The sequence below is a fragment of the Orycteropus afer genome, unplaced genomic scaffold (genome assembly GCF_000298275.1).
Source record: "Orycteropus afer afer isolate SDZICR_OR568_19922 unplaced genomic scaffold, OryAfe1.0 scaffold00157, whole genome shotgun sequence".
Taxonomy (NCBI): domain Eukaryota; kingdom Metazoa; phylum Chordata; class Mammalia; order Tubulidentata; family Orycteropodidae; genus Orycteropus; species Orycteropus afer.
The window spans coordinates 2,862,222-2,878,496 of NW_006921744.1; the positions used below are offsets into that span (position 1 = coordinate 2,862,222).

Sequence of the window (16,275 nt, forward strand, 5' to 3'; positions counted from 1 at the left end):
CTCTTATAATCCAGGTTAATTCCATAGGATCCAGAGAAATGTGCCCAATTTTATTTCTGATTTTAGTTATTTCTATCTTCTCTTTTTTTTTTTTTCCTTGCCAGTCTAACTAAAGGTTTGTCAATATTATTATTCTTTCTAAAAACCAACTTTTGGCATCTTTAATTCCATTGGTTTTCTACTCTGTATTTCACACATCTCCGTTATTTCCATCCTTCTAAATTTTTGCTTAGCTTTCTTTTTCAGTTCTTCAAGTTGCAAAATTAGGTTACTGATTTGAGATCTTTCTTTCTTTTTTTAAGATAGGCATAGACAGCTATAAATGTTCTTTTATTGGTGTCATACTTTTGTTTTCGTTCAACTCTATTTTCTGACTTATCTTTTCATTTCTTCAACATATTGGTTGTTCAATAATGTGTTGTTTAATTTCAAATATTTGTGTGATTTCAGTTTTCCTTCTGTTATTGATCTGTAATATCGTTTCACTATAAGCATAGAACATATTTTGTATGACTTAAATCTTTTTAAATTTATTAAGACTTGTCTTGTGATATAGTGTATAATCTATCCTGGAGAATGATGTGCACTGGAGAACAGACATAATGCTGATGTAGGTTATTCAAGTGCTCTGTAAATATGTTTCCTAGGTCTAGTTGGTTTATACTGCTGTTCAACTTCTCTATATCTCTATTAACCTCCTGGCTGCTAAGGCTAACAAGCCTCAACAAGGTTGATCAATAAAATGCAACAGTCCCAATGTTACCAAACCACATGGCAGGCCATTAATTCAAGTCTATTCTAAGTCCCACGGTTGGCAGAGCATGGCAGGCTGCTGAACAATGATTTGGCTACATGCAGGGTCCAAGCATGCCATAAGCCTAAGACCATTCCCAAGGCTTCTTCTTATATATAGGAAGCAGACCACATACCCAAAGCAGCTACTCAGCTGCTTGTGGTAGATCCCACCATGGAGCTGACTGCCAGTCTCATCATGGGAAATAACTACCACCAGCTGCCCAGCCACTCAACCAGGCCCAGCCAAGATGACACATAAACATAACCACCACAGTTCCTTTTCACATCATCTCTTTGTTAAAATTCTCAATTTGTTCCTGTACTGTTTTTCTGATGTCCTTTAGTTCACTGTCCCTATTTTCTTTCAGTCTTTGCACATACTTAATATTATTGCTTGAAAGTCTAGTCTGTCCAATACCCAGGTTTTCTTAGGGACAATTTCCATCACTTTTATTATTTGGACTAGGCCATTTTGTCCATTTCTTTGTATGCCTTGTGATTTTGTTGTTGCTAAAACTTGGACATTTGAATTTTAGAATGTTGTAAGTCTGGAACTCATTCTTCTACTTACCCAGGGATTGCTTTTTTTTTTTCCCCCAAAATTGTTGATGGCTGTCAACCTCCTGTAACTACTTTCATAAAAACTGTCCTCCAGATATTCATGAACATCAAAGACTCTGTTCCACAGCCTGTGCACAGCCTAGTGTTACCAAAGAAATTTTTCTATATTTGGGGAAAAAACAAAAAGCAAAATACAAAAAATATGTGATTCTCCCACTACTTAAGGACTGCAGTTATTATCTAATGGAGGGCACAGTCAAATGTTCAGTGATGTTTTTCAAGCTATTTTGCCAAGTATGTATTCTAGTTCTGTTATCAATATAGTCAGTCAGTGGCCTAATACATTTTACAAAAAGGGAAAAAAGGCAAGCTGGCCCTTTAAACTACTGCCACTGATAGATGGCACTACTACAGAAGGATCAAAACCACTGCAGTCATCTGCACTCTTCTCTCAGGGTACTGTCTGACCAACCCAATTATGCAAACTGTGCAGCCCCAAGTCTTTGAAGGACCAGGTCCCCACTGACTGCTCCTGGCATTAGCCAGCCCGTCTGTGCATACAGGCCACCAACCTTACCATTGCAGTGGGGCTGAGGAATGGAAGGGATTTTAGCAAACTGGAACACATGGTTCACCTACAGAAAACTGGCAGCCATTCCCTTCATCTGCCATTCACTTGTTTGGTTTAAGTGTCTAACCAAGTTCCAAAATTCCAAAATAATTATTTTGAATTGTTTTTTCCAGTTCAATTGTTCTTTGCTGGAGTCACCAACATCTAGAACTTCCTACTTCACTATTTTGCACTCCAGTCCAAAGATTTTGGATCACTTTATCTGTGGTAGAAGGGTCTAGTCATATACACTTAGAAAAAACTCCTCACGTAATTCTAATTTGTGCAACTGGTTAAGAACCACTGTAACAGAATACCAAGTCTCCTTATTTCTCATCTTGTCTTCCTTAATCTATTCTTTCACAAACTTTGACCTTGTAAACTTTCAAAAATAAAGTGATTTTTCTCCTTAGCCCTGCTTAATATAGCACAAGCTCAGAAGGCTGGCGGTTCAAACCCACCAGCCACTCCTCGGAAGGAAGGTTGGGCAATCCTACTTCCGTAGTGATACTGCCTCGGAAACCCAAGGAGGGGTCGCTATGAGTCGGGGCCTACTCGACGGCAAATAACAACAACAACAACAACATATCATGCTCAGGGGCTCTGGTGGTGCAGTGCCTAAGGCATTTGAGTGCTAACCAGAAGGCTGGCGGTTCAAACCCACCAGCCACTCCTCAGAAGGAAGGTTGGGCAATCTACTTCCATAGTGATACTGCCTTGGAAACCCAAGGAGGGGTTGCTATGAGGCAGATCCGACATGACAGCAGTGAGTTTGGTTTTGGTATATTATGCTCAAGCTAAAGTCCAAACTTGTAAGTATGGCATGTAAAGCCCCTTCTACCTTAGTATTCTCTATCTTCCTCTCCTGTAATTTCATCTTCTGACTTTATATCCAATCAATATAAAGCTGTTAATAGTTCTCCAGACACATAATGTTGTTTCATACTTTTACGCCTTTGCACACGCCATTCCCACTCTCTAATATGCCAGTCCCATGATACAAATCTATGCAGTTTCAAAATCCAGTTCAGACATCACTTCATAACATCTCATCTGTGCCATCTTAATAACTTGTCCATAAGTCTATTGCCATACTGTTCTGGACTGAATTGTGTCCATCAAAAACATGTATTATAAATCTTAATTCCTACACATGTGGGTGTAATTCTACCTCAGACTAGGGTTTTCTTTGTTATGTTAATGAGGCTCTATCAGTGTAGGGTTTGTGTTCAAGGAACAGATAAGGCACAGAAACACCTTGAATGGAGAAAGACTGATGCCGGGTGGAAATCACCAAAGAACCTAGGAAAAGATAAAGACTTCCCCTAGAGAGTACAGAGAGAACTTTCACCTATGGCTGAATTTGGACTTTCATTCTCCTAAACTGTGACAAAATAAATTTCTGCTTGTTAAAGCAGACACCTGTGGTACTTTTATTACTATAACATTAAGAAACTAAGACATATATTTATACAAAAACATATTTGTTTATATGTCTATAAAGTCAATAAAAATACTATCTACTATGTATCAAGTAAAACCCAAAATCTATTGCCATGGAGTCAATTTTGACTTGTATGCACCAAATACTAAGCTCTAATTATTTAAAAATTTAATTATTATTAATAAAAAAAAGTCATGTTCCACGTGGTATTGAATGTAAAGATTATTGTGAGTACTAGTGAAAACAAGCAAACATACAAATAAATTTGTAATTATAAATTGTGATACATGCTGTGAAAGACTAGAACAGAATGCTGTGAGGAATAAGAATAAAGAAAGTATTTCCAAGAAAAATAACTTTAAAAAAGTAGTATTTGTGTTGAACCTAAAGGAAGAGCAGCAGTTAATAATCCGTGGAAGGAAAAAAAGAAGGAAGAGTTTCAAGAAATGGTAATAAATGCGAAGTTCCTCAAGTAGAAAAGAGTTTGGAGGGTTCAAGAAATTTAAAGAAAGCCAATATAGCTACCACGTAGTGAGTAAGAGAAAATAAGATGTGACTGGTGAGGCAACAGAAGACAGATCATATAAGGGGTTGTGGGCACTGTTAAGAAATTTTCATTACATTACACTTATAATAGTAAGCAGAGAGTTTTAAATAGCAGGGTGAACATGATCAGATTTACATTTCCAGAATATTATTCTGGAATGGATTTGGTGGTGGGGAGAGAAGCAGCAGCAAGATTAGATAATAGGCTACTACAAAAACTCCAAAAAAGAGCGAAAGTTGCCTTGGACAAAGGTAGCGATAGTACAAATGGAGCACAACAGTGCATTCAAGAAACATGTTGGAAGTAGATTCAACAAGACTCAATAACAAATTAGATGTGGGACATAGGGAAAAGGACTTATAAAATGGTACTAATCCTTGCATTATATTTGCAAAGTAAATGGTGATACTATTTACTAAGGTAAAACAGTAACATTCTAGGTTATTGCAGAACAATGGGTTTCTATTAATTATGGCCTTTCTAGACTTAGATTTGTAATTCTACTAAAAATAATTGGTTGGGCTTTAGTCTGCCCTGTGATTGGGCCTTAGTCTGCCCTGCAATCCCTTGCAGGTATTGATTGATCTCCTATGCAAATAGTGGCTGGAAAATCCACCCAATAAAATTGAGTGACCTGGGGAGACTGTCAGTTTATGGTCCTACTGGGAGGGCCATGCCTTGAAATTGGCAAGAAGTTGAGGGGAGACTTCACTATCATGAAGAAATGTCTGGTGTGGTGCATATTCTTAGGACCCAGAATCCCTGCACTGTTCTCTTCCTACACCCAGAAGGCAGAGTTGTAACACTAAAGACATTGAGAAGTGGCATAGAAATGGCGCAAGCAGAGCAAAACCAAGTGGTAGAAAAATGGTGGTGAGCACAGTAGATCTGAGTGGCAGAGAAATGGTGGCAGCAGTACCACAAGCAGGAACCACAAGACCAGCAGGCAGTGGTAGGCAAGTTGGCTCAAGGGTGGAGCTACACACCTCTCGGCAGGAGGCAGGGCTTCAAAATGGTTCAAAGTGATTCAGTCATGGCTGACAAAGAGAAACAGGAACAGACCTGAATTTTTTTGATATGAGTAAACTGGAATAATAACCAGAACAGGAAAAATTATGGGTCAAAGATCTGGAATGGGGGAGTAGTGTAGTGAATCCTTTCTGAAACCTGATACATAAAATTAGATTATTGGCAAAACTATGAAGAGCAACATGCATTCAAAGCACTGTGGTCAGGTGCCATATTTGAGCAGGACATTGCTGTTTCCAACTCTGTTCAAAATCTGACAAGCAAGAGATTTGGTTGCTATGCAATGCACATGCTGTCCTTGTTTTCTAAGAGGGAGATTAAGTTTCTAGCAGGGCTTCAACCTGTAATTTTCCCCATTTTTATTATCATTTGTAAAATTCTAGTTGATTTGGTTTCTCTTCCTTGGCCATGACTTAACCAGAAGAAAGTGGTTCAAAGCCCCAACATTATGTCCCCAACAGAGCTAGATGTCCTGTAAAGGGGAAGCAGCTGTAGTCTAAGTCCCATGCAAGTGAATGCCCTAGCATAGCAAGCAACAGTGTGAGGGTTGGGCAGGCTTGCCTTTGGCTGCATCAGATGTTATGCTGACAGCTGTAATCATTAGGTCTAGAAGGGCCCAGTGGCAGAGGCTCAAGAGATCCTGTGCAGGAGTTTTCCAGCAGCAAAGCAGAGTCTCAGAAGCCATGCAGGTGGTAGCCAAAGGCAGAGAGCCACGCACAGCCATGCATGACTGAGAATGGCAGCCTGCTTGCATCCACAGAGAGCAACTGAGAGAGCTGTCCTGATTGGAAGCTGTTCTGACTGACAAACTGCATTCTGTCTCTTAAGTTTTACCCTGTTAACTTCCCTAATAAATCACATAATTGTGAGTATGGTCTGTAAATTCTGTAAGGCCATTGCAGTGAATTATCAAATCCAGAAGAGAATTCAGGAGTGTCATAGGGAAATAGCTTGTATCAGAAATGGTGAAGAAGTTGGAGACTGGAGATATGCCTGACCTCCATTTCATAACAACCAGCTTTGCACTGATCCTGATTCTTGTCCCATGGGAATCTAGATGAGTTCTGACATTACTAGGTTACAGTTATGCTCCTGAAGGACAGATAAAACTAGGTCTAATAGCATCCTCAGCAACTAATAAAATCCCTGGCACTCAATATGTATTTATTGCATATATGCATGAATATATAATGAAACAAATGAACAAACCTAAAGCACTGAATAAATAATTATAATGAAAAACAAAAGCAGAAGAGAATCATACCTAACTGGAGTCTGTGGAGGAATCATATTCATCTCTTCATCAGGGTTACTTTTTCGTGGCGTCCTCTGCATTTCAAAACTAAATAGTGATCAGCAAAGTTATTAATGTCGAAAATTTACAATTTGTGCTTTATGTGTGAAAAAAAAAGCATTGTTATACCTTCTGTTTGCCTCACAACACCATATAAAATAGTAATCCAACAATGGAAGTGCTAGGAAATAGATGACCCAAAAGCTACTCAAATGAATAAAATTTTATTTTTGTCATTTTTTTAAAGTGTGGTTTTCTTTTCACTGAACTATGACAAACAGGCATACCAATCTTTAAGAATTCTATTAATAACCAAGTTGTTCTGTGTTAAAAAAATCAAAACTCAAGTTTTTTAATGCATTATGCCTTCCAAAATATTTATTGCCAATTAAGTAAAATTAGTCACATTTTACTTGTGTTTAATTTTCAGTTACCTATTAAAAGATTTCATAGTAAAGATATAAAATTAACTTTACTTATTTACTCATTAACTTTACAATATTTTTCAAAATTACTCTCAACCATTCCTATTTTAGGATTGTACATGATAATAACATCCAGAATACTCTTTAGAGTGAGGATGGCAAGACTTTGTGTCATGTACTTTGGACATGTTATTGGGAGGGACCAGTCCCTGGAGAAGGACATCATACTTAGTGAAGTAGAGGGTCAGCGATAAAAAGGAATACTCTCAATGAGATGGACACAGTGACTACAAAAATGGCCTCAAACACAGCAACAATTGTGAGGATGGCACAGGACCAGGCAATGTTTCATTCTGTTGTACAAGGGGTCACTATGAGTCAGAACCAACTCAAAGGCACCTAACAACAACATGGTAATTCAAGAGAAAAAACTGTTGTATCAACTTAAAAAAAAAAAGTGTGGCAGGCAATAATAGAGAAAAAGGTGGAGAAAAAACTGCAATAATAGAGAAAAAGGTGGAGAAAAAACTGAAATCGTGCTGAGTAAACTACTTACTTTAAAGAATTTTCTTTGGTTGCATTTTACAAATCATATTCAGATAACTGAGGGAAAGATCATTGCTATAGAGAGAAATTCAAATTCCTCATTCATTAATAAATTATATGCTTAGAATACTAGTAATCTTTTCTTAATACTAGCTTTTTGTAAAAGCATTTGAAGGTAATTTATTATGAATGATATTTGAACATCACTAAGTTAAAAGACAATTATCTATATCAAAACCTGGCTCTATCAAAAATATATCAACAAATAAAGATAAACCATGTACAATACCTGTCTATGGTATCAGCCTGAAGAGTTTTGTCATGATCCAAAAATAATCTTGCATCTAGATCCCTGTTTTTACGGTAAACTTCTTCATACTGTTTAGAGAGACTTTCAACCTCAGAAGGAAAAATACTGACAATTACTCTTTTTATGTCATTATAGCTCTCGGTACACAGAAGTATAAATTTAATTAAATAATTTTTGTATAATTATACATTTAATATTACAATATATATTAAGTTCACATGCAGCATATAAAAAGCTTTCAAAAAAGTATAAAAGTAGACATTTTTTCTCAAATACAATTTTAAGTCTATTTTATGAATGTATTCATTAGAATGTTACATACACAAAGATCACTAATGCTATTGTGGTATAGTAAATTACTTAGTGTGGCTTTTCTACCCATAAGTCTTAGTAAACTCCAGGGTGGGATTTTCTATGAGCAACTGAGGAGCTCCTGATTGCTGAAGTTGTCCACCTGGAGTACATCTGTTGGGAGTGGCACAAAACAACGTTCTGGGAGGTGCCCACTCTCTCTCACACGTGCTTAGAGTTCTCATGCTATGAGAGCTCTGTGTGGCCACTGCAGCGAATTAGCGAACCCAGGAGAGAGGTGGTGGGTGCTTTGGGAGGAATGGTTGGAGAAAGGGTTGGAGGGAGGCAGCATGTCTGGCCTCGCAGGAATAGGCCTTGGGCTATTGATGGTAATTCTGTCTTCCTCTTGTGGGATTAGAGGAGGTCAGAACATGTGGCCTCCTTGCCGTTTTTGCAGCTACAAAATTATATTTAAGATCAAAATAAGTATTATTATAACCATTCAAATGTCAAGATGCTAAAAAACAACATATATAGCCCCTCACTTTTAATAACTTCTACTATACTTATCAATATACAATAAAGCATTTTTGAAACATAAAAAATTCTCTGGATTATATATTTGGCCAATCTTTCCTAAACCTTTTGGTTCCTTCCAGCTTCCTTCAGTTATGTATCTGGGCCAAGAGAATTAGCTCCATTAATTAGTCCATTTAACACACTAATATGATTTATTCACAATCTTGGACACTTTTTCAATTGCTAGAATTTGTAAATCTTAGTTCTGAGCCATGATTTTCTAATTATAATTTTAAATGAACATCCAATACACAATTATTTGGCATGTCTTTTGGTATGAAGCTAAAGTGTTTCAGACCTGAGAGAACTAACATTGCATTCCAAAAGGAGTTACATGAAGAAATCCAGTTAAGTGTAAAATTTTTTTGTCTGCATAAGTGTATTAAGCAGAATGGCCATTCAAGCTTGAATAAGTTTAATCAATGTTCTTGCCATACCTTACCAGTTACCAGTTACCATCGAACCAATTACAACTCACGGCAACTGCATGTGCGTCTCAGCAGAACTGTGCTCCACAGGGTTTTCAATGGCATTCTTTTGGAAGCAGATTCCCAAGACTTTCTTCTGAGGTGCCTTGTGTGGGCTCGAACCTCCACGTTAACTGTGTGCACCACCCAGTGACTTTCTGCCCTACCTAAGTGAAGCACTAATTATCAATCATATATTGACTGACAGCTATTAGAGTTATATGCAAAATATTAGGGAAATGTTAAGTTTCTTTTAACATGTCTATTAAAATTGTAATCCTTTTTGAGGTAAAATATTACTATGTATGTATGAGAGTCTTTGTGAACAGCATATATTTTGGTACATGAGGTGGTAACAAGACTCATTAACACAACATTTGACCCCTTCTTGCCTGTATCCCACCACTCTCCCTCATTAAGGTGGGTACCAATTTATTGAATTACTGGGAGTTCACTAAACAGACAACACTATCACACAACTGTAGCTTTGAACCTGTAATTTCCAACCCTGGAAATGCCATTTCTCATAACGCCTACTCAGCTCAGAAATCCTATCGTCTCCAAGCAATTTTCTATGAAACCTACTGCCCCAGTTTGGATTACATGATTCTCCTGTGAGACATTACAACACACTGTGCATACTTCTATCACACTCTTCCAGCCTCCTGTACTGTTCTGTTTACTTGCCTGTCTCTCCCACTAGCGCTTTAAGTAAGGACTGTGACAATGAGTTAAATCTCTGTATCCATAGTATCTAGCACAATGTCTTACACATATTAAATACTCAATAAATATCTGTTGAATGCACAAACTGATTCAAGAACTAACTACCAATTCAAATCAGATAATTCAAAAATAGTTGCAGCAGTATATGAGAGGGAACTGTCAGAAATTTAAAGTTGGATTCAGAAGAGGGAGTAGGAGGAGGGATATCACTGCTGATGTCAGAATAATCTTGGCTGACAGCAAAGAAGACCGGAAAGATGATGACCTGTGTGTTACTGACCATGCAAAGGTATTCAACAATATGGGTCATAACCAATTCTGGATAACACTGTGAAAAATTAAAATTCCAGAACACTTAACTGTGCTCAGGGGGAACCTATACATAGATCAAGAGGCAGCTGTGGGAACAAAACAAGAGGGACACTGCATGGTTTAAATGAGGAAAGGTGTGTGTAAGAGTTGTATCCTATCACCATACTTATTCAAAAGGTATGCTGAGCAATTAATCCAAGAAGCTGGACTATGAAGAACATCATGACATCAGGATTGGAGGAAGAGTCATTAACAACCTGTGATATGCAGATGACACAACCTTGCTTGCTGAAAGTGAAGAGAATTTGAAGCACTTAGTGATGAAGATCAAATACTATAGTCTCAGTATGGATTACACACCAACATAAAGAAAACAAAAGTCTTCACAATTGGACCAATAAGCAACCTCACAATAAATGGAGAAAAAATTGAAGTTGTCATAGATTTCATTTTACTTGGATCAATGGTCAATGCCCATGGAAGCAGCAGTCAAGAAATCAGACAATGCATTGCACTTGGCAAATCTGCTGCAAAAGACCTCTTTAGTGTGTTAAAGAGCAAAGATATCACGTTTAAGACACAGGTACACCTGACCCAAGTCATGGTATTTTCAATCGCCTCATATGCATGTGAAAGCCAATGAGTAAGGAAGACCTAGGAAGAACAGGTGCCTTTGAATTGTGGTGTTGGTAAAGAACTGAAAATACCACAGACTGTCAGAAGAACAAACAATCTGGCTTGCAAGAAGTACAGCAAGAATGCTCCTTAGAAGCACAAATAGCCAGTCGTCATCTCATGTACTTTGTTTATGTTGACAGAAGGGACCATTCCCTGGAGAAGCATATCATGCTTGGTAAAGTAAAGAGTCAGTGAAAAAGGGGAAGATGTCAATGAGATGGATTTACACAGTGGTTGCAATGATGGGCTCAAGCAAGGCAAGGCAGAGTTTGTGAAGATGGTACAGGACTGGGCACTGTTTTGTTCTGTTGTACACAAGGTCACTATGGGTCGGAGCCAACTTGATAGCACCGACAACAACAACAACATAGGGCAAGTACAAGTTGTCTATAAGTTGGATGTTCATAACCCAAGGACCACCTGTACAGAGCAATTCTAATGCAAATTACAAAATGATGCTTATTTACACATTCTACATTCAAAAAGCTTTAGGATTTTTTGTTGCTATGGCATATACAGTCAAGCACTTGTCCAGTAGCCAAAAGGTTGACAGCTGAAACACACCCAGAAGGCAATCTGCTTCCAAAATGTCATAGTCTTCAAAACCCTACAGAGAAGTTCTATTCTGCACACGTGGGGTTGCCATGAGTTGGAACTGACTCGACAGCAACTAACAACAATATACATCAGCTAGATTCCTTTCTTTGGGCAAGATGATATTGAATATATAGCAAAGTGATCTTAAGAAATTTAGATAATGACTTCTTCCTCCTTAAAGTTCCCAAATGTATTAATTTTTTAATGAAGTTTTCTTTCAGATTACCTCTGGAAGTCCATTAGAAGCTACAATTCCAAGAGAATTCATAAAAGGTATAAAATTTTTGAAGTAAACATTTTTCACCTGAAAAAGAAAAAGTTCATTAAATTTAAAAAAAAATTAATCTCTGTCATATATTAACAGTAGAATGATAGTGCTAATTGACACATTTTGATCAATGACATACTCATGGCAGTGTGGAACTTATTTATAATTAACTCAAGTATTTATTTTTTAATTAACAAGAGGCAGATTTCAGGTCATAAAATAGAGACAAAGTGGGGAAGTATTAATGAAATGGGATTTATGTAAAGTGAACTCACCGAAAATTAGCTTCAATATTCCACATTTAACCCATGGTTAAAAAAAGTGTGTGTGTATATATGTACATATATAAGTAGCTCTGGTGGTGTAGTGGTTAAAGCATTTGGCTTTTAACCAAAAAGCCAGCAGTTTGAACTCACCAGCCACTCCATGGAAGAAACATGAGGTAGTCTGCTTCCACAATTATTTATAGCCTTGGAAATCTAATGGGGAGCACTGTGAGTTGGAATCAGCTTGACAGCAATGAGTTTGGTTTCAAGTAATATATAATTATGTATATATATATATATATATATATATATACACACACATACACTTACATGTATATGTATATTTGGAAATTAACAAAAACTGTAGTGTTAAAATCAAATATCCTAATAAATATTTATCTATTTATAAATGGAATGATAGTATATTAATCATTCTAATAGTTCTTAAATGAGATTTGGGACCAAACCCCTATTCATTCCTAGAGTTAAATGGAAATTTCAAAGATGCAGCTACAGCATTTCATACAGTTATCTGGTCCAGTGAATTGTAGAGAATATAAAAATCTATGAGAGAAACAGCATGGTAGAATGAAAGGGGTGCTGGAATCACATGTTCCAGAGTCTAGTCAAGATTCTGTTCCTAATGAGCTACCAGTGTCTGAAAGCTGTTTACTCATAACTAAAAAGAGGCTGAGTACATTATTTGTAAGACCCCTACCAGTTTCAATATTCTAGATTCTATGAACAATAAGCAATACATGGACCTTCATGTGTATGTTCTACCAGCCATTAGCATCTGGTATCATATTTAACAGGTGAGACTAATTATAGAAGGCTGAACAAAATTTGATGTTGGTGCCAGTTACCACTAAACCAAAACACTATAGAGTTTTCTTAGGAGAATATTTTGAAATATCAGGGGTCTCAAACCTCAGAGGAATCAAATACATTGAAAACTACTCCTTTAACAATGTATATTTCAGTGATTTCACAGGGAGTGAACTACTCCTTTTAAAATCAAAGTAACTGAATATGAAAATGAATTTTTTCCTAAATATCTAGCAAGAGTTGGTACTAATTACAAAATACATGCTCATCATACTGCAAGGTAGAACTTACATCTAAATCCACTTAACAGTTCTTAAATTTAAAAAACAATTAGGTTAGATTACCTCATCTATATTACACTCATGCTCTGTGCAGAGAACTTCAATAATCCTTGTATCATTTTCTAGTTGTTTTGCTATCCGTGCACTCCTATTCTGACCTCGTCTTGGTGTTCGAGGTGAACCATTAACAGGTATCACAGCTGTTTCTGAAAAAAGGCAAGTTAGATAAGAACAATTGACCATGAAGTATTCTACTTATTAATTTGAAAGATCAGAAAAAATTTTGGTAACATTCTGCTTATTACCAGTTGCTGTGGAGTCAACTCTGACTCCTGGTGACTCCACGCATGTCAAAGTAGAACTGTGCTTCACAGGGATTTCTTTCTTTCTTTTTTTATTGTGGTTTGGGTGCAAATTTACAGAGCAGATGTGTTAAAAATACGTACAATAAAAGAGCTGCCAACTTCGAATAGCAACTGGAGTCTTAAAAGCTTGCAAGCAGCCATCCAGGTGCAACAATGGGTCTCTCCTCATCCAGAGCAGAGAAGAATGAAGAAAACCAAAGATTCATGGAAACAATTAGTCCTAGCAACTGGTACAGCATGCAATCCTCAACCTATACGACTATGAGACCAGAAGAACTAGATGGTTCCCAGCTACCACTGTCAACCACTCAGAGGAGGATCTATGTAGGAGATCCTTGATAGAGTGGGAAAATGATGTGGACCAAAACTCAAAATCATATGGGGGGAAAAAAAGGGGGACCAGGTTTGCTGGTCTGATAGAGCCTGATGGAACCTCTGAGACTATAGCCCCTAGCTGCCCTTCAGGTCTGGAATTGAACCCACTCCTGTGGTGTCCACCCAAACAAAAGACAGACATTTGAGGTGAACTTTTACACTAGGCAGAAACACTCCTGGGAGAGAACAATCATGGGAGAACAGAAGGGCTGTGTATGCACAGGGAGATAGCTCAGGGGTAGGAGTGCATGGAGGGAAGGACACAGGGAAGAGGTAACTACGGGGAGGAAGTGGGAAGGGAGCTGTTGCATTGTGGTAAATTGTAGCCAATGTCATGAGACAAAGTATGTGAACTGTCGTATGGAAAAGTGAATTTGCTCTGTAAACTTTCACCCAGATCACAATAATAAAAATAAATAAATGAGTTGCAAAATCAACATTTTTTTCTACAAGTATAATTTAGTGACAATGATTATATTCTTAATGTTGTGCAATCTTTATCAATATCCTTTACAACATCATCCCACTAATGCTCTCTAAGCAAAAACTCTCCTTTTCCCTCTCCTTTCCAACCCTTGTTGCTGTTGTTGTTAGGTACCATTGAGTTGTTTCTGACTCATAGTGACCCCATGCACAGCAGAACGAAACACTGCCCTATCTCGTGCCAGCTCCATGATCCCTGCTATATTTGAGCCCATCATCACAGCCATCGTGTCAGTCCAGCTCGCTGAAGGCCACCCCCTCTTTCATCGACCTTCTACCCTACCAAGCATGACATTCTTCTCCAGGGAATGGTCCCTTCTGACAACATGACCAAAATAGGTGAGACGAAGTCTAGCCATTCTCGCTTCCAAGGAGCATTCTGGCTGCACTTCCTCCAGGACAGATCTGTTAGTTCTTTTAGCAGTCCATGGTACTTTCAGCATTCTTCGCCAGCACCACAACTCAAAAGCATCAACTCTTTTTCGGTCTTACTTATTCATTGTCCAGCTCTCACATGCATATGAGGCAATTGGAAATATCATGGCTTGTGTCAGGCGCACCTTAGTCCTCAAGGAGACATCCTTGCTCCTCAGCACTTGAAACAGTTCCTTCGCGGTTGACCTTCCCAATGCTACACATCATCTAATGTCCTGACTGCTGCTTCCATTGGCATAGATTGTAGAACCAAGCAACATGAATTCTTTGACGACCTCAATCTTCTCTCCAATGCTGCTCATTGGTTCAGTTGTGAGGATTTTTGTTTTCTTTATATTGAGACGTAATCCATACTGCAGACTTTATTCTTCAACCTTCATCAGTAAGTGCCTTAACTCATCCTAATAAAAACCAACCCTGGAAATCACTAATAATCTTTGGTTTCTATACATCTGCTTATTTCATGTAAGTGGAATTATACGACATTTATCCTTTTGCAACTGACTTATATCGCTCAACAGAACTTTTTCAAGACTCATCCGTGTCGTAGCATGTATCAGGACTTCATTTCTCTTTATGGCTGAGTAATATCCTTTCACTATACTTATTCAATCCGTATGCAGAGCAAATAATCTGAGAAGCTGGATTTTATGAAGAACATAGTGTCAAGATTGGAGGAAGACTTGTTTACAACCTGTCATACACAGATGTCACAAACTGGCTTGGTGAAAGCAAAAAGAACTGGAAGCATGAACTGATAAAAATCACAGACAACAGTGGTCAGTATGGATTACCAAACCAAAAAAACCAAACTCACTGCTGTCAAGTCCACTCACAGTGACTCCTCCTTGGATTTCCGAGGCAGTATATCTATAGGAGATTGTCCAATCTTCCTTCTGAGGAGAGCCTGGTGGGTTTGAACCCTTAGCCTTCCAGTTAGTAGTCAAATGCCTTAGCCACTATGCCACCACAGCTCCCATGGATTACACCTCAACATAAAGAGAACAAAAATCCTCACAACTGACCAATAAGCAACATCATGATAAACGGAGAAAATATTAAACTTGTCAAGGATTTCACTTGACTCAGATTCACAATCAACACCCATGAAAGCAACAGTCAAGAAGTCAAGCAACATATTGTATTGGGTAAACATGCTACAGAAGGTATCTTCAAAGTGTTAAAAAATAAAGATGTCATTCAGAGGACTGAGGTGCGCCTGGCTGAAGCCATGGTATTTTCAATTGCCTCATATGCACACGAAAGCTGGACAGTGAATGAGGAAGACCGAAAAAAAAATTGATGCTGTTTTGGTTGCTTTGTGCTGCTCTAACAGAAAATGCCACTGATAGTTGACGTAAACGAACAGTTTATTCTCTTACCGTTTTGGAGGCTAGAAGTCCAAGTTCAAAGTGCTAAATTCTAGGGGCTGAGTGAAAGCCACTCGACTTTGGGCTTCAGCTCTGCCTCTTGCTCCTGGGTCCACAGAAAGCTGGAGGCTTTCTTCACTCAGGCAGTTGCTGGCTGCTGAGGCTGACAAACCCAAGGTTGACCAATGAAAAAGCATAGTCCCAGTATTACCAAACCACATGAGAGGCCACTGATTCAAGTCCATTAAGCGTCCCAAGATCGGTTCCGGCGAGATGGCGGACTAGGCAGAAAGACTGCACAGACCCTCTTCAACAAAGAAAAGTGAAACCAATTAACACAGATACAGAAGATAATCCTGGACCCCTGAGCCTTGAAGGGAAGGATATAGAAGT

The 16,275-nt window shown here is 38.1% G+C and overlaps 1 protein-coding gene across 1 annotated transcript in view; it reads right to left on the minus strand.

Annotated features, from left to right (window-relative positions):
* The window catches only part of RB1 (RB transcriptional corepressor 1), a 320,323-nt gene that overhangs the window by 151,689 nt on the left and 152,359 nt on the right, over positions 1–16,275 (minus strand). The window contains 4 exon segments of the mRNA XM_007946362.1: positions 6,251–6,328; positions 7,541–7,650; positions 11,438–11,515; positions 12,918–13,060. Coding sequence (XP_007944553.1) covers positions 6,251–6,328; positions 7,541–7,650; positions 11,438–11,515; positions 12,918–13,060 — 409 coding nt within the window.